The 22,404-nt window shown below is 35.6% G+C and overlaps 1 protein-coding gene across 1 annotated transcript in view; it reads left to right on the plus strand.

The window, feature by feature from the left end:
• The window catches only part of Ttc39b (tetratricopeptide repeat domain 39B), a 151,420-nt gene extending 140,342 nt beyond the window's left edge, over positions 1–11,078 (plus strand). Inside the window, 3 exon segments of the mRNA XM_047524665.1 lie at positions 2,431–2,548; positions 5,013–5,129; positions 8,304–11,078. Coding sequence (XP_047380621.1) covers positions 2,431–2,548; positions 5,013–5,129; positions 8,304–8,394 — 326 coding nt within the window. The 3' untranslated portion in view covers positions 8,395–11,078.
• Positions 11,079–22,404: the final 11,326 nt, after the last annotated feature.

Genomic DNA, 22,404 nt, shown 5'->3' on the forward strand with positions numbered 1-22,404 from the left:
AGAGTCCTAACTTTTTTTTTTTTTTAACAATTATCTTTTAAAAAATTCTTATTTCTTTTTAATTATGATTAAAAACACATAAAATTTACCATCTTAGCCATTTTTAAGTATACTTTTCAGTGGGTTAAAGTACACTCATATCATTACACAAACAATCTCTAGAACTTTTCCGTATCCATTAAAAATCAACTGCTCATTCCTCCCTTTTTTTCTATTCCAGGGCAACAACCATTCTTCCTTCTGTTACTGAGTTTGACCACTCTTGATACCACATATAAAATGGTATCATATAAGTAGTTGTCTTTTTGTGACCACATTATTTCACTTGTGTTATATCATTCATGCTGTGGCATGTCCCATAATTTCCTTCCTTTTTAAGGCAGAAATTAGCCTTAAATTAGTGATCAGCATTTCTACTTTTAATTTTGTGAGGAACTGCTTGTCTTAGTCTATTTTCTGGTATAACAGAATACCACAGACTGGGTAATTTACAAAGAAAAAACTTTGTTTTTCACAGTTCTGGAGGCTAGGAAGTTCAATATCAAGTTTCTACCATCTGGTGAGAGCTTCATGCTATATCATATCATGGCAGAGGGCATCACATGGAGAGAGAGAGAGAGAGAGAGAGAGACAGACAGACAGACAGACACAGACAGACAGTTCCCACCTCCCAATTCCATCACAGAGGCTATTAGATTCAATGTGAGTTGTGGAGGGACATTCAGACCATAGCACCAGTGTAGTGTTTTATTTAGTGGCTGTGTCATCTTATATTTTTCCCAATGTTACATAAAGTTTCTAGTTTCTCCTTGTCCTCACCAACACGTGGTATTTTTTACTTTTTCTTTTTTTAGTAGTAGCCATTCTAATGGGGTAAGGTGATCTTTACTATTTTTAATGTGAAATAATTCCAGAAAGAAATATTTTCTTTTGAGTGGAAATCAGCATAACTGTGTCATTTTGAAATTCAAATGAAATATATGAAAATCCATCTTTAAAAAATGAGATTTCATGAGATGTACTTCCATTAAAGCCATTTGGGCTTTTGAACAAACTTTGTTCAACTAGTTTGACTACCTTTTATTAATTTGCCTGTTCCTTTTCGAATATATATTTCAACCAACATCCATGACTAGAAACCCGGATAGATTTTTTTTCTTTTGATAGGAAAAATTGTCCTAAATTAGTAATAGGAAAGGTAATGTGGTGTTGGCATCTGTGATTTTCTTAATGAACGACCCATCAGCATTTGAAAGTTAGAGGTGAATCTCAACTGTTTTTAGCACCTAGAAGCAAAGTGACCTCCTTCTAGTTGGCTAAATGGCATTCTTAACCTCCCATAGACAAGCAGTTTACCAATTAAAGCACCAACATGTGTCACTGGTGATTTCTGAGGTTTATACTGAAAGCATAATTTCAATATTAGGGACTCCCAGGGTCTTATTATTTCCCTTTCCTACCCCTCCCCTCTGTTGTCACAGCCTGAAATGTGTAAATTAGCAGTCTGTCTTGGAGTGACTCCTTAGTTGCATGTCACTTGCAAACAAAAAACAAAACAAAAAAAAACCTTCAAAAGTGGTAACTGTGGAGTGGGCTACCTTGTCAGATGATGTCACACACATTATGGTTTCATTCTGTTTACTTGTATTTGACTTTAGCTGTAGAAGGCAGTCATTTTTAAAAAGAAAAGAGTGGTGAAAGAAAATCCTTATCCTCAAGCATTCAGAAGGTTGGGGATTTTTGGTCTTTCATGTATTTCAGAACAGTTTTGTCTAATTTTACAACATAATTTCCCCCCAAAAGAACATAACCTGAGAAAATTGATAAGTTGTAAACATAATGATCTGGAGAGGGTGTTCTACTTCCTGAATTTTTAATGGGTACAAGGCCATCTGCTTCTCCATATGGAAGTGCTATCCTTTCCTGCATCGAAGCCAACACAGTTAGAAGCCAAAACAACAGGAGGAGGCAGCCTTCTTGTTCCTCCTGGTTGTACCTTTTATAGATTTATTAAAGCTCTTTATTTGGAGTTCATGTTTCTGTCATTGTATTTAAGGTCACAAAATTTAGAGTATGACCACCTGAAAAAAAATTTTTAAGTGGATAGAGTGAATCCCTAAATAAAATGGTGTACTAATGTTATAAATTCAGTGTTCTCTTGATTTAAAGTATTTTCATTGTGGTAATTAGTGAGGCACAACAAATGCTAAAAGCATTTTTTCTCATTTTTGAATGACCCCTCTGAAACCAAATAGCGTTTAGATTTTCCTCTTAATTAGGATTTTTAAAAGTATTTTGGGGCTGCAGGTGTAGCTCAGTGATAGAGCACTTGTTTAGCATATGTGAGACTGGTTTCGATCCTCAGCACCACCACAAAAGAAAAAAAAAAGCTAGTTTTTCTTTTTGTGTATGATTTTTGTTTGTTTTAAGCCTTTAGTGACTACTCTGTGGATGATGAGTGCTTAGTGAAATTACTTAAAGGATGCTGCCTCAAGAACCTGCAGCGACCATTGCAAGCTGAACTGTGTTTCAATCACGTTGTAGAAAGGTAAGGAAAAACAATAAAACCAGCCTGAGTGCATGTTATGCTTTCTGGGGAACTGCTGTGAGAATAATACAAAATATTTTAACTTTTACTTGATGTTAAAACCAAAGAGAGAATCCAACAGAGTTTTCTTTGTTCCTCATGAATAAAACTATGGTCTAATGGAACATGGCTTCATGCATTTCTACTTGTGTTTAAAGATGACCCACAAAAACTAAATTTATGGCCTGGCTAATAGGTGTCTATCCAAACTCTGACAGCAATATACTGAGTCTCTGACACTCTTTTAACTCATGCGTTTGTTTGTTTGTTTGTTTTTTTTTTGGTCCATTTATTTATTCTGCAGATATTTGAGTACCCAGCATGTGCCAGAGACTGTGCTGAATCCTAGGCATTGAGAGCTGAGTAAATAGGCTTGCCATCATTCTTATAATCTGGCAGGGAAAAAAGACATGTGACAAGTATCATAACTGTTTTTGGCAAAGGGTGTTTATTTGCATATAAATTTTTTCAACAGCAACGATAATGAGGTCTTATTCCTTTACTAATCATAGAGTTGAATCAAGGGTCGGATGCCTGACCCTCTTCTATTAAAATGCAAATAACTCTAGGGGCCATACTAGTATCCTTACTGAATGACACAGGCTCAGTGATGTAGAAAAAGAAATTGGAGGGCAGTGTAGATTGGGGAGGTTGTGTGTTCTAACCACTCTTTAGCTGTAAGTGATTATTGCTGTGTGTAATGTGGTTCAAGTAACAGTAGTCCATACCATTTTTAAAATGAAAAGCCTAGAAGCTGGATTTTATCTAAAATCTCCTAATTTTTAAATATCGTCTCAAATTTTTTGACCAAAAAGATCACTTCTGTAGACTACCAGTTGACATCCTGGTTTCATTATCATGTGCCTTTCAATCAATGGACATCTGATCCCCTTCCTCCTAATAATATTTGTGAGAATGTAAGAAGACTGGTGTCTGTATAAGAAAAGACAGTATTTATTTCCCAAATAAGAAATACACAGTATTTAGTAAACATTTTAAAGAACTATGCATCAAAGCCAACACAGTTAGAAGCCAAAACAACAGGAGTTGTTGGAGTTCTGTGTTATTGGTACTTTAATAAGGATCAAAAAAGAGTTCTTTGTTATTGGTACTTTAATAAGGATCAAAAAGGATGATCAGAATGATGACCCATGTGTACTGTTTATGGAATCTCATAGTGAATTGTTTGCTCATATGTTTTATTATTTTGGATTGTGAATTCACCTTCAGTTGGGTTTTATCTTCAAATTCTTACAGTGCTATATCAAGGAAGAATCTCTCTAAAGTGATTTTACTTTTATTTCTGCCAGGTGCCCTAAAGGCATTTCTATCCCAGAGCCACTTTTATGTTAATTTAATTGCTTATAGGTTCTTGGGTTATTTGAATTTGAATTGAAAGTTCATGTGAGGATAGGCCTATGGGTTATTACTTTCCCAAGGATGGTACTTTTTTTCTTCCCACAAAAAGTGGGGAGACAATTTCTTGTTTTGCTCCTATGAGCAAAAATAATAATAATAATAATAATAATAATAATAATAATAATAATAAAACAGCTTTCTTAACTCTAAATAGAGTTATTTCCTTGCTTGTGCCAGTATGTGTATTTCTTCCAATATGCCCTTTCTCTAGAGGAGTGCTCTTCTATAATCTAAAACTTTTAATTGAATTTTCAGTTCTACCTACCTGCTTTCTGTGGGCCCAAGGCCTCATCTCCAGCATGTACATTAAAAACCCTGGATGGTTTGGATGGAAGCAAAACCTAGGACTCATTCAGCATCATCCCACATACCTAGAGTCCTATTTTTTCAGTTCTAGCTCTATTTTTGGCACCTGAGAGATTTTCTTATGTTCTATTGAGCTAAGTTATCATTTGAAAAGGTATTACTCATATTTCTCCCAAAGCTTCTGGATGTTTTATAACAAGTGAATTTTCATAATGATTCTGAAAACAGAATTGTTGACTACTTCTTTATTGACATTCTAAAGTCTTATAAGACTTTAAAATGCAAATGGAATTGAATTTTAGTAAAAAAAATAATGAAGCTTTCTTATCTTTAAATGGGTTAGAGATGAACACCTTCATGTTTGAAAGGAAGATCTTGCCATTTTGGGGGTTCATCTTTAAAGGTCTGTGTGGATTCATCTATGTAAGAGATAGTAAACAGTCATCAGAAATAAATCATTGATCTTGGGAAAAAAGAATTATCAGTGCTGGATTTATGGTAAGGAATAAAAGATTAGTATACCAAGAGCATACAATTTATTGACATAGTTTATTAAGTTCCATAACTATATAGTATAGCTTTCTTTTCTGATAATAGGCTTGATGCTGCACCTGTTTTTTGAGGAATGTGGTTTAAGTCTTGCAAAATGATATGCTTCTTGTTCTGTTAAGACTTAATTGATTTTCATTTGCTCTTTTAGTGAAAAGCTACTAAAGTATGACCACTACTTAGTGCCATTCACTCTGTTTGAGTTGGCTTTTTTGTATAAAAGCCAGGGGGAAATCGACAAGGCCATAAAGGTCCTAGAAACTGCAAGGTAAGTGATGAAGGTAGCTCTTCCTTGATGCTATTGAGTCAGGAATAGCAACACATTACAACTGAAGCAGCAGCAGCAACCTCAGACACTTAAAGGATAATAAATTAATGCAGAATTAGTAATGATATTACTTCTGCAAATTAGCGATAGTGTTACTTTTGCTAGCTTATTTGTTATGTTTCTGCTTTTTGCTTCCGGTACATCACCCTGTTTCTTCTTAAAGATGTGATTGTAGGTATTCCTTTCAGCGATTGCTAAATTACTCTCTTCTATGTCAGAAGTTGGAAAATTTTTCTGTAAGTGGCCAAATAGTATTTTTGGCTTTATAGTGCAAATTATATCAAATTATATAATTTAATTAATTATAATTAATTATATAAAAAATAGTCATAGAATATAATATGTAAATAAATGGGTGTGTTCAGATTTGATTCTTGGGTCATAATTTGATGACAGTAGATAAGGTCATTTAAGTCATAACTTTCGTTTCCTTAACGAGCCACTGGTCACATGAAGCTCTTTGATCTTCCCCTGAATCTCTCTTCTTTCCATCTACCATAGTAGTTTTGAAGTTTTTTTTTTTTTAATCATTTGAGCTAGACAGTGGCTCTTAAACTTGTGATCATGGTCTACTTATTTAAGGCAAAAACCTTTTAGTCTGTTTGCCTTGAACATTTTGTGCAGTGGAGAAAGAATACCATAACAACTTTAGTTGATAAATAGGTTGGTAATTCATAGGTTTGTTGATTTCTTTTAAATTCAACAAATATTCACTGAATACCTATTATGTTCCAGATACTGGTAAAGGCTCTAGAGAGACAACTATGTTTTTTTCTGAAGTTTATAATATGATACAGGGTACTCAGATGTTGTTTTAGATTTTATTGTTTCTAGAAGATTTCCTTGACAAGGTGATATTGTTATTGACATTTGTATAATTAGAGCAAGTTTCAAGAAAAATCAGTCATATTAAGTCACCAGAAGACTGGGTAGGGAGCATTTCTGGCAGAAACCAACCACAGCTAGGGAACCTCTATATTGTGTAGTTGAACTACTAGGTCAATAGTGATCATTTTTACTGAGATGGGGAATACTTAGAAGAACAGCTTTGGGGAAAGAAAGAAAGGTACTTCTCTTTGGACCATAATACTTGGAGATGGCTAAGTACCCCAGGTAGAAATGGTGAGTTGGCAGTCAGATATGTAAGCATGGAGTTCCCTGGTAATCAGAGAGGAATGTAGGGATTCCAAAATCACCAACACAAGATGGCAATATTTAAAGCCATCATACTTGATGAGGTCATTTTGGGAAAGTTACAGAGAAAGGATGAAGGTCTAATGTGGTGTATGGGATATGCCTTCATTTTAGAGATGAATCAGTAAAATTAAGATTAAGATTTTAGGGCTGGGGAGATAGCTCAGTTGGTAGAGTGCTTGCCTTGCATGCACAAGGCCCTGGGTTCGATCCCCAGCACCGCAAAAAAAAAAAAAAAAAAAAAAAAAAAAAAGATTAAGATTTTAATATGATCAGGTAGAGATAGAAAGACATCTGGGAAACCCAAGCACCTGATAAAAAAAATACGAGTAGTCAGTTAATGAGGGCAGCTGCTGAGAGGCCAAACAACCTAAGACCAAAGAAGGCCTGTTGAACTTGGCAGCATGATCATTGGTGACCTTGACAAGTGAAGTGAAAAAAGAAAGAGTCAGCTATTGGAGGCAAGGATTTTCTAAAAAGATGTTTAGAGCACAGTGATAGGGTAGAAGACTTAGGGACATAGGGCAGCCAAGGACTTCTGTTAAAAAAAAAAAAAAGTTGGTATGAAAACAAGTCATTTTTAAAATTAATTTGCTGAGATGTGGCTCAGTTGCATGAGACCATGAGTTTCATCCCCAGTACTGCCTTCTTCCAAAAAAATTGTTGAAGGTGAGAATGATTAGACTATAAATACTATTGTTCCAAATATTTATTGTTTGGATATATTTAGTACTATACAGTGTGTAATAAGGCAACTTTATAATAATGACAATGGAAGACTAGTCACTACTTTTGCAACCCAGAGCCACCACTAATGTCAGATAGTACTGATGATACAAACATAACTTGTTCCCCAGTAATTTTAAGACTTTCAGTAATCGCAGTTTCCTTTATGTAGTAGGAGCTTTGTTAAAGTTGCCAAAGTTGATGACCATTTAGGAAAATTGTCAGGTACATCCTTTGGTACACTGTGGTAAGGTGATGATTTTAGTTTATGACTAATATATTTTATTAGCCCTCAAAGCAAAGTTACCACCGAGTAGCCCTTAGACCTGTGTGAAGTGAAAAGCTATAGAAATAAGTGCTACTGCAAAGAAAGAGGTTATAGATCAAGACAGTGTCTGAAAGTAGGAGACCAAAGTTGAAGCTATTCCATTTTGTTGGTTCTTAACAATTCTAGCAAAAGGAGGTCAACAAGAATGATTTCAGTCAAGTTTTAAAATTGGATTTTGATGACCCTTCTGACATTGCCTGATTATTATTTAATTATTGACCAAATCATTTATATTTGCTCATTAGAATTAGAATAGGTACTACTAAGTAATACTGCTGTCTTCTTTGTTGCAGGTCTTCCTTTTCTTCCCCTCCCTCCCTCCCTTCTCCTCTCCCTTCCCCTTCCCCCTTCCCCCTTCTATTCCTTCCTTCCTTCCTTCCTTCCTTCCTTCCTTCCTTCCTTCCTTCCTTCCTTCCTTCCTTCCTTCCTTCTTTCCTTCCTTCCTTCTTTCCTTCCTTCCTTCTTTCCTTCCTTCCTTTCCTTCTTTCTTTCTATGATATTTACCATGTTTATATGTGCCTACCTTCACATTTTCCAAATTAAAAAAAGGCAGTCAAACTATTTAGGAATAGTTCACCCAATTTGTTAGGTCCCTTTCAAAACCTTCTTGCTGTGTTTGTGAATGGTTTGGTGATTAAGTAGAATTTTGCTACTGAAAGTATGGCCTTTAAAACACCACCAGGAAGCTTCTGGAAATACTGACTTATTGTCCCTACCCCTACCTCCAGGCACAATCTGCATTTTACTAAGATGTACTCTTATGCATATTAAAGTTGAAAAGCAAATAGCATATTAGGGGAAGGGAAGGGAGGGGTGCCCTGGTATACAAAGAAATTTTGACTGTATAATTTTATTTTTGTCTTCAGAAACAACTACAAAGATTACTCCTTGGAGTCCAGGCTACACTTCAGGATTCAGGCAGCTCTCCACCTCTGGAAAAAACCCTCCTCGGATTGATCAGGACACAGATGATGGAATTCTCCCCAGTTAGCCTGGGCATCTGCTATAGATTAGATCTTGTTTTAAAGTGGAAAAGTGATCTTGTGAATAAGAGATGGAAAATTTATTTTATTGTCAATATTTTCTGTCATCTGAATGGTTTACTGTTGGTATCCATAAAAATGTTTTTTTTCCTATGGAATGGCATTCAGTAATAGCTAGAAAATCTCTACACTTTGCCTCTCCAAAAAGAATTTCACATTAGGTTTTAATTGGGGCGAGGGGGTGAAGATGTCTTTTTCAAAGACTCACAGGTACAATAAAGATAAATTAGATTTTTTTTTAATGTAGAAATTAATATTGTTTAGCAAATGGCTTACAAGTCGAGCCATTTTTAGTTTGTTCTTGGTCAGTTAAGCTTCAGAGATATTTTGTTGCCTAGTGTTTAAATCTCAGAGGGGAAATAAATATTGTATTCAAATCATTTAATGAACTTCTGAAGACTGAAAAAGATAGGCAGAGTGCATAAACTGAGTTGGGATAATTACTTCATGTTTTAAAGAGACTTGTACCTGTAAAAGATCATGAAACTCCAAATTATTGGGTTTTTACTCCTCATATTGGTTAAAAGTTGTGACAGTTTTGAGAGACTATCTTCATTTTGAATGTACTTAAGTCTATCATAATAACAAAAAATTTTAAAAGCTTGTATATATAAAGGGAAGAAAAAGTCATATTTTAGAAATTATCCTTAACCTTAGTGATAAAGCCTAAAATATATACATTGATTATTTTTCTTATAGGAAGCAAAGTTCTTGCTGCTTTAAATTATATATTAAAAAATCAATAATTTTTACACTTATGATAAGATCTCATTTTCTAATCTCTCTAGCACTGTGATGGTTCCTTATAAATATTTGGACTGTGCTTAATCCTTTAATTGGGAAACAGGATCAGGGCATGGAGTAGGGAAAAGCCCAGCTCTGTGGTCCTGGCTCTGTCACTGATGTACAGTTTAACAGATGACCTTTAGGGAGTCCCTGCTCCCTGTGCATCACCATTGTTTCTTCATCTATGATACGGAAAAACAACAGATGACTTTCAAGGTCTCTTTCAGCTTTATAACTGTGTGACTGTGTATTAGGTATTTATTTTTGGCAGACTTTTGTGAAACGTTTCATCCAAACCATTCCCACCAAGAGCATGTTTTATTTTTCAGTCATCACCATTCCTTGCCTGTGTGTATGTGTTGTGGCCAAGGACCAGATTGCATTTAGAATGAAGAAAAGCTGTTCATGAATCTATGAGTCTGGGTTTTGTCCTACTTCTAATTTAAAGAAGGGCACTTATCCTGGAAACCTCTGCATTTTTACAGAAAGAGCCTCAGATTGGGAGACCTTCTCTTCTGGTTAATAGTTCCATGATATTGGAGCAAGTGGTTTATGCTTTGTGGGGCTCAGTTTTCCCAGTGGGAATAACAAAGTAGTACTTGGTGCTTGTGAGGACTTAATTAGATAATGCTCACAATAGCATTTTGTAAACTGTGAAAGGCTATATGAATCTGAGTTGTTATAATCATTATGGTTTTTAATGCACTGATCACAGTATAAAGAAAAGTATTGACTGAGTCTTTGGTCTGTGCTGTAAAATGAAAGAAGTATGGAAATTGGAAAACCATTACATTTATTCATGCATTTGGTGCCGACAGTAGCCCAGATTATGGATTTCCTCCTTGCTATCCCCTGTTGCAGGATTCTTTCCCTAGCAGGCATTTGGCGATGTTTTCGTTAAAGTACAAATTCTTGACCACTGAAGATGTAGTTCCAGTGGAAGCTAATTAATACAAGTCAAGTCAGAATAGAGTCTTCAGATAGTATCATGGCAGATATCAAGATTAATTATATAATTACTTTAGGTACAAACTGAAGAGAAAATAAATTAACTCATTATTACTGTGATTACTAGTAGAAAACATTCATTAATTATTTTCTGAATAACTTTGAAAAAAGTTTATAAATTCTTTAGGAGAGCTTTGGTAGCAATATACCCTTATTATTTTTGTGAGAAGCTGCAAGTCAAATAAAAAAAATTCTTGTTCTGATATAAAATGAAGAAAGCTAATAGTGGCTATTTTAATTTTAGCTACATTATCAAACATAAATTCATCTGTCCCATTTAAATTTTTCCTGTTCTTTTTCTTCCTTTTTTTTACTTCCTACTCTTTTCATAGTTACATGATAATATGGAAAAATCTATCTAGTGCACTCTTAAGTACTATTATAGCATTAGTTCTAGTATATTTGTTTTCTGTCATGCCTAAGATTTTGTGCTAGCACTAAATCCTTGATATCAGCTGATAATTGCATTTTTGGAGTTATATTGTAATTTACGATGTTCTTTGAAGAATGAGTGCTGAAGTGACAATGTTTTATCTAATCTTTTGAGGGGAATGTGTGACGACATTGAATTGCCAATGTGTCTGACAATGTAATTTGTGTAATACCTGGTAAAACTGCCTTTTTTCCCCTTTTTAATGGAGAGGCAGTGTTCTGATTGGTGCATCGTAAAATAGAATGGACTTCGACACGTCATACATAAATGGAGTATAACTTCTCGTTCTTCTGGTTGTATGTGATGTAGAATCACATTGGTCATGTAGTCATATATGCACATAGGGTAATAATGTCGAATTCATTCTATTATCCTTTCTACCTCCATACTCTCTTCCCTCCCTTCACTCCCCTCATCCTAATCCAAAGTAACTCTGTTCTTCCTCTGTTCTTCTGTAGGTGCCCCCCACCACATCTGTATATCAGAGAAAACATTTGGCCTTTGGTTTTTTGGGATTGACTTATTTCAATTAGCATGATATTCTCCAACTCTATACATTTACCAGCAAAGCCATCATTTCATTCTTCTTTAAGGCTGAGTGATATTCCATTGTGTATATATACCACATTTTCTTTATTCATTCATTTGTTGAAGAACACCTAGGTTGGTTCCATAGTTTAGCTATTGTGAGCTGCTGCAAACATTGATGTGGCTGTGTCACTATAGTATGCTGATTTTAAGTCCTTTGGGTATAAACCAAGGAGTGGGATAACTGGGTCAAATGGTGGTGGTTCCATTCCAAGTTTTCTGAGCAATCTCCATGCTGCTTTCTATATGGTTGCATCAATTTGCAGTCCCACAAGCAATGTATGAGTGTACCTGTGTCCTGACATTCTCACCAACACCCATCGTTGCTTGTATTCTTGATAATGGCTATTCTGACTAGAGTGGGATGCATTGTAAATTTAAGTAAAGATGTGTTTCATAGGATTGGTGAAAAGGCACTATTTCCATTTGACATTTGATGATAGATTGTGTTGGCTTTTGACATGTATTGTAACGTTTTCTTTTTTTTTTTTTTTGGGGGTGCTGGGGATCGAACCCAGGGCTTTGTGCTTACAAGGCAAGCACTCTACCGACTGAGCTATCTCCCCAGCCCCTATTGTAACGTTTTCTATACCCACAAATCTAAGTAGTTCCCAAATTGTATAGAAGAAAGAAGTTCATTGATTCTTCCTTCAGAGGGCAGAGATGAGAAAGTGGGTAGGGAGGTGAATTCTAGATTAATCAGTGTCAAGAAAGATTTTTAATCATTAGAATGTTCCAACAGTCTAAAACAGTAACTAGCTCTTTGGCATTGGGGTGAATTTAGTAGTGCTATGTGACTATCATTCCTACCTGGCCTCAATGCTTGGCTAGTTGAATTTGAGGTCAGTCTATGAGTCTTTGATCAGGGTTTCAAATAAGAAGGGGGTTGGGTATAAAGAAGAAAATGCCCCTTCAAATAAAAGTGACTGTTTCATCTTTGAAAGGTCCTTACATTATAATAGGCACTAACAGTATCTGCTATTGATACTCATTATAATTCCACTTCTGTCTCTACGAAGTAAAGTTATTGAAGTATTGATCTTTGAAGCTATTGATCTTTGTGAATAGACATTATTTCCCTCCTCGAATGATAAAAGCAATAATTAAAAAGTGGTCTTTGTGACCGACTGGAGATTTTTTTGTAAATGATTAATTTTTTCCCATTTGTTTTTTCTTAGTGGGACTATCTGTATTCATGAATCTTAAATTCAAATACATTTAGTTAAAACAAATTAATGAAGACTCCATCAATCATTTTGAAACCCTAAGATTTGGCTTTTCATTGGGCCTGGAATGGATCTGGGAACATTATCTTTTCCTTTCCAGTCTCTCAACTGTTTGATTCTCCTTCCATCCTGTTCTGTTCAGTACAATCTCCACTTGCCACCTTGTGGCTATTGAGCTGTTGAAATGTCCAGGGCACATGGGCTGATGCGGAGTGCCACAGGGGCTTCCTTCATACATACTGCAATTCTTTCTAAAGGATCCCAGGATCCTGCTTCCTGGCACTCTGGCTTTTACTTGCTGCTACTGTGACCACCCAGTCACCACAGTTGCATCAGGAATTGTGTTGCAAATATCTGTCTGTGAGGTTTACTTCTTCTGTTTAAGTGCTCTTAAACCTTCATTTCATTGTGTTCCTTCAGCAGATGTTCCAGGTCATTGGCAGGTTTGAACATTAATCTCATCCCCTGCTGAGCTTGTATACCAAATTAAAAGTTCTTATTTTTAAGATGACTGTTTTAATCTGATTTTATAGACATTCCTTGATTTTCCACGAAGTACAGCTGTTAGAATTATAGAAGAGTGACATTCAGCTTTGAAATGTTAGATTTCATGAGTAAAATAATAACTTATCAGATAGCATTATTTTGAAAAATGTATTCCCTTCATCGGTGTGTCAACATTGACTCTCTTAACTAGCCCAATATTACTCTTTAAAGTTTTTAGACCCAAGTTAATTATTTAGAATAATTTGGCAGATTGATATTTAAAGTTAAATATTTTATGCCTTTTGCTGCCTATTATTTTTGAATGTGTGTGATACTTAAGCAATATGCATGACATATTTTTAGTCTCTAGACATTTCTTGATTATATGTGTCTATTGATTGATAGACAAATGTATACAGAACAACTTACTAGTATATAAACAATGTTTTATACTGCTTTTTTTTCAGGAGTTCAGGATTTTCTCTAAATTGTTCTTTCTTTCTAATTATTTCCATTTTTTTCTTTAAGTATTGGAGTTTTTTCTATAACCCTGTTATTGCTTCCCTTGTTGGTAGTTTTGTCTTTTGTGCATTTACTGTTGGATTTAGTTACTTTAGAATGTTGAGCTTGAAATGTAATGAAAAGACATCAGAATTTATCATACCATTTGTGTTGAGCAGTTCTGTCTGATCTTGACAGGTCCCCTTCTTAAGAGGGGACTGTTGAAATCCATTCCAGTCTGTCAGTCTGTCTGTTTATAAAACTTCTTTACTATAGAAAATGTAAGAACAATTCTGTGTATTGAAATAGTTGAGCAGGTTCTTGGCCTAAGCCATTCAGAAGGCTATGTGGATCTAGCTTCCAGGAAGTCCGAGCTCCATTCCCTCCTGTCTTCAGTGTACCCATGACATGTGCTAACATAAATACTGTAATAGAACTTTGCATGGAAAAAAATCAAAGCAACTGCCTCACTATGTTTAATAAAGAATGTCTACAATGCCTGCCAATTGGATATTTAATAGGAAAAGTCAAGGTGTGTGCATACCAAACTTTAGTAAGTAAAACTTGTTGAACATACAGTATACCTTGTGTTGCTAATCCAGTAGTTCTTAGAAATGTATAATTTAAATGATGAATGTAAGGGATGCTGGCATATCCCATTGGGAGCATTTATTTTATTGCTACTTAACATTTTCTAGCATATTGGTTTTAATTATGGTAGGCTGTTGGGTATCATTTTGGGGGAAAATAAAGACGTTAGTGTATCAGAACTGATAGCAAGAGAAATTGAATTAATGAGCACATTAAAGAATATAACTTATTTCATTTTTAAAGGAATTACATTTTTTTGAAATTTTAAGGTATACTCAACTTGAAGGTACACTGCAGATATTTTAATCCATTATGGAAATTATGCAGATATTTTAATCCATTCTTTAATGTTGCCAAATGTGCAGGAAGCAATTTTGGAGATAATAAATGAGTTTAAATAATTTCTGTTAATTTACTTTTTTCTTGAAGCAATTTATTCTTCATAGTAGACAGTTGCATTCTGTGTAAGAAAAAATTTAAATGAAAAGAGAGATTATGGTACACATTTTGCATCTTAGGCTGTTTGATTTAATGGCTTAAGAAAACAGCTCTGTTGGGTTCTGTTTAAGTGAAATTTACAGAGGGAGGGCACATGTGTTTGACTATGTGTTGTCCAGGAAAACTGCTTAATTCTCAACAATATGTAGCATTCTTATATTGTGTCATAGAAATTCTGTAAGTAGTTTATTTATTATCATTTTTTCCCTTGCTGATTGTTAGTAAAAAAAGAGTACTGAAAGAATACTGACTCATGTATATATTGGTGTTTTAAAATATTTATTTGCAAATGTTCATAGAACACTTAAATTTTTTTGATGCAAGTTGCTAAATTATATTTAAAAGCAAATATATATATATATATTTAATAAGTGAGAAGTATTATTTTCTTACTGAAATTTATTTTCCAAAGCAGATTTATTTTATACATGTTTCATTTGGGAAATTTTACTTTCCCTCAAAACACAGAAAATAAACCTGTCTTGTAATCTGGTCACCTAAAAGTCCCTAATGTTAACTTGTACATGTAGGAGGATTTTGAAATTCTTTGATACCCTTTTTTTTTTTTTCTTTTGTTTGAATTAAAAAAAAAAAAAAATTGGAAGCCATAGCATTTTGTAAACCAGTTTGGAGTTTGCTGTTGAATAATCAGAGCTACGTATATGAACTTTATAGTTCAATTTTCTATTAGTAAAAATTTTCTGTATCTTACCTCTTTGCTCACCACATTTGACCTTAATCTCCTGCCTTTCCCATTCTCAGCATTCACAGTTTTATGAAACAGAATGTTTTTAGAAATTGAAGGTGTAAGAGTCTGTGTAAGATGAATGTGTTAATAATACCTTCTGCCAATCAACTAGGCATTGGTTCTGATACCAGAAAGTAAAATAGATTAAAGTTATAAAAGCATTTTATCAATAAGTCAAGAAGAAACTGTGAACTTCTGATAATTTTAATATAAAAGCTGTGTTCCCAATGAGTATTCTCTTGTCAATTTTGTGTTAATGTTTTATCTAGTTTGTAAGTTTAATGCTGATATGAGATCTAAATTTTCAACATGAAGATAGCAGTTCCTGTAGGCTAATTTTTACCATTCAGACATTTTTGAAAACAGATGTCATCTTAGAAATTGCATTTTTAAGTGCAAATAAATCATCCCAACTTGCAAGTCAACATGTTTTATTTTTAATTCCTTAGTATTAGAGAATATTCTGCATTATTAAATACATATTTAAGTTGCCAGGTTTTGTTTTTCAGAATTCTGTATTTTCATATTGCTGTAATTAGTTTACCTACAAGATGCAATTGAATTGTTCCTTAAATAAATGACACTTGATGCATTTGCAGTGTAATTTAATTTGTGTATATATAAAAACAGCACAGTATACGTTTCACTGGTCTTTGATTTTCATGTGATATAGACTTACATTTTTGTTTCCTGATAAGACTCTCCTCCCCATACCCTTAGACTTGACAGTTGTGAAAGCTCTTCCTTGTCCTGTATTCTTAGCTGAGCCCTAGGCATGAAGAGATAAATTGTCTTGAGGGGGGACTACCTTCTCTTTTATCTTTTTATAATCTATTTAATAGCCCAGAGATTTAAATTAACAGTTAACATGTCCAGTTTAAGGAGTCTTCAGCATTCTCTATAGCATAGTGGATGAGAGTTCTAGTCCTAGGAATCAGGAAGTCTGTCTTTAAGCCTGGACTTGGCTACAGGAGACCTGTGATCTCCATCCTGAGCCACTTAACCTCTCTGAACTTTGCCTACCTCTGTAAAATGGGAACAATTCTACTACCTCATTCAGCTCTGAAGAGGATCAGAAGAGGCATGTGAAGATGGCAGGGGAAAAATCTAACATAAAATACTCTTGTCCACCCCACAAACCCTTGGCTAGATCTCAGCCACGCTGCTTCACCTAGTGACAAAAGAGACAGAGAAATGCAGTCTACCTGTGGGCTTAGGACTTTGTGTGCAGGAGGGAGAGTGAACCAGATATTCAGTGTCTAGAAAGGCAGTCATTAGTGCTGTTCATCATCTATTTCTGGTGCTTCCTCCAGACACATGTAGGGGACTTACTATCCTGCCCGGCTAGAAGTGGATATGAACAGTTCACCTGTCTTTGTCATATCCACATTTAGGCTGGATCCATTTGTTCTCCACGTGTGTCCCTTTCCCGCTTTTCATCCTTTATTCTTTTGTATGAAGAGCTTGTTAGATTTGCAGATAATGTTAGTTACAACTCTTTGGTTTGAAAGGGAAGAAATGAACAGCGGTTAGCTTAAAAACAAAACTTGCAAGGCATATCCAGGGACAAGAATGTGGGAGATCCTTAGGAAGTCTGTATATCCAGAATGGAAAAGGTTTTAAGACCTGGGAAGAAATTCTCCTGTCTCTCTGTACATCTCCTTTCTTGGCAGCTGAACTTCTGCTAGTGGTTCATAGTAACAAAGGCCTTAAATTTTTTTTTTTTTTTAATCATGTTCCATCACTGTCTCAGGCTAGTGAGAGATCAACTCCACATTGTTCTCATTCAGGCCCCTGGACTGCCAGAGTGTCCACCATCTAGCATCAGAGGAGGGGAATGTGGTGCTATATGACTCAAATCTTAAAAATCTGCATTTCCTGTTCAGGTGACCTCAGCCAGGCAGGAAAGTATGACCTGTACATGTGCCTGGAAGGAGAAACACCAGAAATAGATGATGAACAGCACTACCGGCTGCCTTTCTAGACACCGAATATCTGGTTCACTTGCCCAACTGCCACTAAGTGCTGACTGCTCCAAAGAAGACAACCCCCAAATCCCTTCTAGTGGAGACATGTCTTGCAATCTTATTTCAAATCCAAATATGACTTCAAATTGATGTGAACATCATGAACTGTAAAGCTATTTGCCCTCTACATAACATTTTCATATTGGCTAAAGAGAGAGGACAACCGCAATAAATATTCCCAGAAGGCAGAAGGTGAAGCATGGGAAATTGCAAATACTGGTCTGTGACAATTCTAAAATTGCGTATTTTGAGCCTCCCTACTTTCGGCAAAGGAGATGTGCCTTGATTAGACTTTGATCCCATTTCCTAGGAACCTTGCCCCTGTCCATTGTTTTCTGTGGTATCTGGTTTCAACTTCTGGGAGATTTTTAATTTTTAAAAATAATTTATTTGGCCACATGTGAAATGGTAGTCAGGGACTTGCCCCCTCCTTGGGAACTGAGCAACTTTCTCAGCTCTTTCCTGCCTCACAGTGGAGTTGAAGAACCATTTTAAGTCTCAAAAAGTCACAAGTCACAGTCAACGTATGTTGTCTTTAGCAGTATCATTCTCTAAAAAATAGTAGTCTGCTTTTTGTTTGATTCTGTGCCATATGCCACATAACCATACCTCAGAGTGTTTTAGGCACTGCTGTCATTCCCATTGATAGAACTGTCTCAACTTACTAGCGATTTGAGTCAGTATCATCTCTGGAATGGATTTCTGTATTAATCAGAATGCACTGGGATATGCTGTGGTAGCTAACAACTCGAGTCTCAGTGACTGAAAATGATAATTTATTTCTTGTTCACATTACATGTCCATTTTCTGTCTGTAGAGAATCCTGTTCTGCATTGTGAAAGCCATTGGAAACTCCACCATCTGGAATACCCATTGCACTGGCAAAGGGGAGGGAGTTTGGCAAATTGCATACTGGCTTTCAAAAAAATAAAAACCCTATTGTAGGCTGGGGAGATAGCTCAGTCGGTAGAGTGCTTGCCTTGCATGCACAAGGCCCTGGGTTCGATCCCCAGCACCACACCACACACACACACAAAAAAAACAAAAAACCCTATTGTTATAATTTAAGTACACAAGTCTACATTTATTAAATACATGCTTTTGTGCAGCCAACACCACAGTGCAGATTTAGGGCTTTCCATCACCTCCAGAGTTCCCTATTGTCTTTTTACTGTCAATCCCAGTCCCATCCCCTGTCCCCAGGCAAACACTGACCTGTTCATTTCTATGGTTTTGCCTTTAATACAAGGTTCATATAAATGGAATCACATAATATATAGTCTTTTATTTCTGGCTTCTTTCACTAAGCATAATGTTTTTGATAGTCACCCAAAATGGACATTGTTATAGTTCATTTTTATTTTTAGATTGTCTTCCACTGTATAAGTATATGGAGTGTTATCCATTCACCAGCTGATGAGCATTTGGGTCATTTCTAGACTTTTGGTTTTCATGAATAACACCACTACAGACATTCACTTAAAAGTCTTTGTTTTAGCTGGGCATGGTGGCACACACCTGTAATTCCAGCAACTCAGGAGGCTGAGACAAGAGGATCACAAGTTCAAGGCCAGTGTCAGTAACTTAGTAAGGACCTGTGCTGTGCAACTTAGTGAGACTCTGTCTCGAAATTAAAAAGGGCTGGGGATGTGACTCAGTGGTAAAGTATTCCTGGGTTTAATTCCCAGTGCTCTGCCTCCCTCCCCCAATATTCTTTGTTTTGACATAGTTTTCCTTTTTCTTGAGTAGATACCCAGGAATTCCACCTATGGGCATAGGTTTAAACTGCCTGTCCCTAATTGGGGCTGTGAAATCTTACATTCTTGCTAGCAGTGTATGGGAATTCCTGTTTCTCTACATCCTCATCAACACTTGATGATGTCATTATTTTAACAAGTTTGTTTTATGTAAATTCATATCATGTTGGAATTCTGACACTTTTTTTTATTGTAAACAAATGGGGTACAACTTGTTTCTCTGTACATGAAATAGAGGCATACCCTTTGTGTAATCATACATTTACATAGGGTAATGGTGTTTGATTCATTCTGTTATTTTTTCCCTTTCCCCTCCATTCCTCCCGCCCCTCTTTTCCCTCTCTACAGTCCCTCCAGTTCTGACACATTTTTAAAAATTGAATTATAATTCACATAACATAAAATTCATATTTTAAAGTTTACAATTCAATGACTTTTTATATACTCACTATGTTGTATGTCCATCACCATTATCGTCCTAGAACTTTTTTATTGTTCTAAAAAGAAACCTCCTACCCATTAGCAGTCAATTCTGATTCTTCCTCCTCCCATCCCCTGATAATCACTCGGTTTCCGTTGGCATGGATCTACCTATGCTGGATATTTTGTATAAGTGGAATCATACATTATATTGCCTTTTGTATATGGCTTCTTTCACATGGCATACTTTTTTGAGTTTTATCCAAGTTGTAGCATGTAATAGTACTTCATTTTTTTTATCCATTGTGTGGATATACCACATATTCTGTATTCACTAGTTAAAGGACATATGGGATATTTCTACTTTTACTATTATGAACAATGCTGCAATGAACATTCTTGTGTAGGTTTTCATGTGAACATTGGTTTCCATTTTCTTGGATATATACCTAGAAATGGAATTTGTGAGTCATATGGTACTCTATATTTGTTTCTGAGGAACTGCCAAACTGTTTTACAAAGTAGCTGTACCCTATTACGTTCCCACCAGCAAAATACATGCCACTTTCTCTATATCCTCCCCATATCTGTTAATTCCCAGCTTTTTATTATAGTCATCCTAGTGGGTGTGAAGTTGTATCTCATTGTGACTTTTGATTAGTATTTCTCTAATGACTAATGATGTTGAGCATCTTTTCACATTCCTGTTGGTTATTTATGCATTTTCTTTGGAGAGAATGATATATTCAAAATCTTTTAATCATTTTAAAATTTATCTCTTTAATATTGACTTGTAGGAGTTCTTTATATATTCTAGAATATACTTTATATATTCTAGATCTCTATCAAATATGTGATTTGCAGATATTCTGTCCTATTTCATGGTTTTTTTTTTTTTCATTCTCTTGATTGTGTGAGGTCCAATTTATTTTTTGTTTGGGTTGCTTGTGTCATAACTAAGAAACCATTGCCTAGTTTTCTAAGAGTTTATAGTTTTAGATATTACATTTAAGTCTTTGAACTATTTTGAGTTATTTTTTGTATGTGGTGTGAAGTAGGAGTTCAGTTCATTCTTTTGCTTGTGGATATTTCACCATGTGTTGAGAGCACTCTGACTTAACTTCATTGGTCTAAGAAAGTCTTGTGATTATACCCAATTCGGCGGGACAGGTAAGTACAATCTACCAGATTGGTGCATGGTTCCAGGTTCACATGTTAGGGCTCCACAACCATCTTTCTCAGTCTAGGTTCTGTATCCTTGAAGGGGAGTTTTATTGTTCTAGCTTAGGAGTGGTGCTGACCCTTCCCTCAAACAATTGTGACCAAGGAAACAAAGTCACTGGGGAATAAACATTGCTGGTGAAAGTTCACTGCTGTGAACTGGTGAGTTAGACAGTTAAGGATCATTATAAACCTCAAAATATCATACATGATTTTGAATATAATTCTAGTTTATTTGAAAATTGATCTTGAATATATATTTGCCATTTGTACATTTGTTTAGCATATCTTCATTAAGTTCCTTGTGTTTCTTGTCAGACACTGTTGCAGGCACATTGAAATAGTTTTGAAAAAACAAATATTGCTGCCTTTATGGACCTTATCTTCTAGTAGGATGAGAAGACATTAAACAATAAATATGAAAAGTAAATTATATAATGCAGGGATTGGCAATCTAAGATCTCAGGCAGGCTGCCCAGTCTTAATAAATATTTACTAGAACCTAGTAATGCTCATTCATTTACATGTTGTCTATGGCAGCTTTCCCACCACAATAGCAGAGTTAAACAATGACCTCAAGGCCTGCAAACTTAAAATATTTATTGTCCGACCCTTTAAGAAAACTTTCACTGACACTCTGTATCTATGAATGGCAATGTGTGCCATGAGAAAAAAAAAGGAAAATGCAGCACTGAAACAAGAGAACTGGGAATGTTGAGATAGGGAAGAGTGTCCATGGCAATTTTAAGTAGGATGGTTGGAGTCTGCCTCATTGAGAAGGTGAAATTAGAGCAAATACTTGACAGAGGAAAGGAGCTAAAGAGATCAGGCAAAACACCAAAAGTCAATGTAAAGGCATAAAGAAAGGAGTGTTTTCACAGATCATAAAAAAGATCATGTGGCTGACCTGAAGGGACTGAGGGGGTGTAGTAGGAGATGAGTCAGGTATGTGTTAAGGACTTGTAGGGCCTGAGGTTTTATCCTATTTGTAAGCTAACAAGTTTGACCTGTATAGTTTTGTGGATTCCGACAGAAGATATAAGATTCCTGAGTCAGATATGAGAACATGCTGTTAACAGCACAAGCAGCTTGTACCTCATCTTATTTGCATCAGTTCCCTTTCCCTCCAGCTCCCATAGGTGATATGGAAGCACCCTGAAGGTTTGTGTTATGGCTGTGGAATCCTAAGCTCAAGGAACCCAAATCTTTTGTAAAGAACTCTTAGCAGCCTTTCTGCTCTTCTCTGAGGGGAGACATTATCTTTGTGACACTGAGTGGTAAACATATCTAACTTATGCTCTAGTGGGAAACACCTCTCTAATCCTCCAAAGTTGTTCATTATCCAAACATTTTTGAAAAGATGGTCTGGAACAAAGCTAGTCAGTGCCTTTTCCTTGGAGACGCATAGAAAAACAAGAGACCTGTGGAGAATTATCAAGGGCAAGTATAGGATACTTTTTTAAGATAATGGGACTGTGTTGATGACTTTGACTTTTATTCTGAGGTGAAGAACTGTGTCAGTTTTCAGCAAAAGAATAGCATGAGCTGACTCACATTTAAAAAAAATTGTCTTGACTGCTATGTTGAGGGGGTGGGGTTGACAAGGGCAGAAGCAGGGCGACTACGGCACAAAT

Source organism: Sciurus carolinensis, chromosome 14 (assembly GCF_902686445.1).
Source record: "Sciurus carolinensis chromosome 14, mSciCar1.2, whole genome shotgun sequence".
NCBI classification, from domain to species: domain Eukaryota; kingdom Metazoa; phylum Chordata; class Mammalia; order Rodentia; family Sciuridae; genus Sciurus; species Sciurus carolinensis.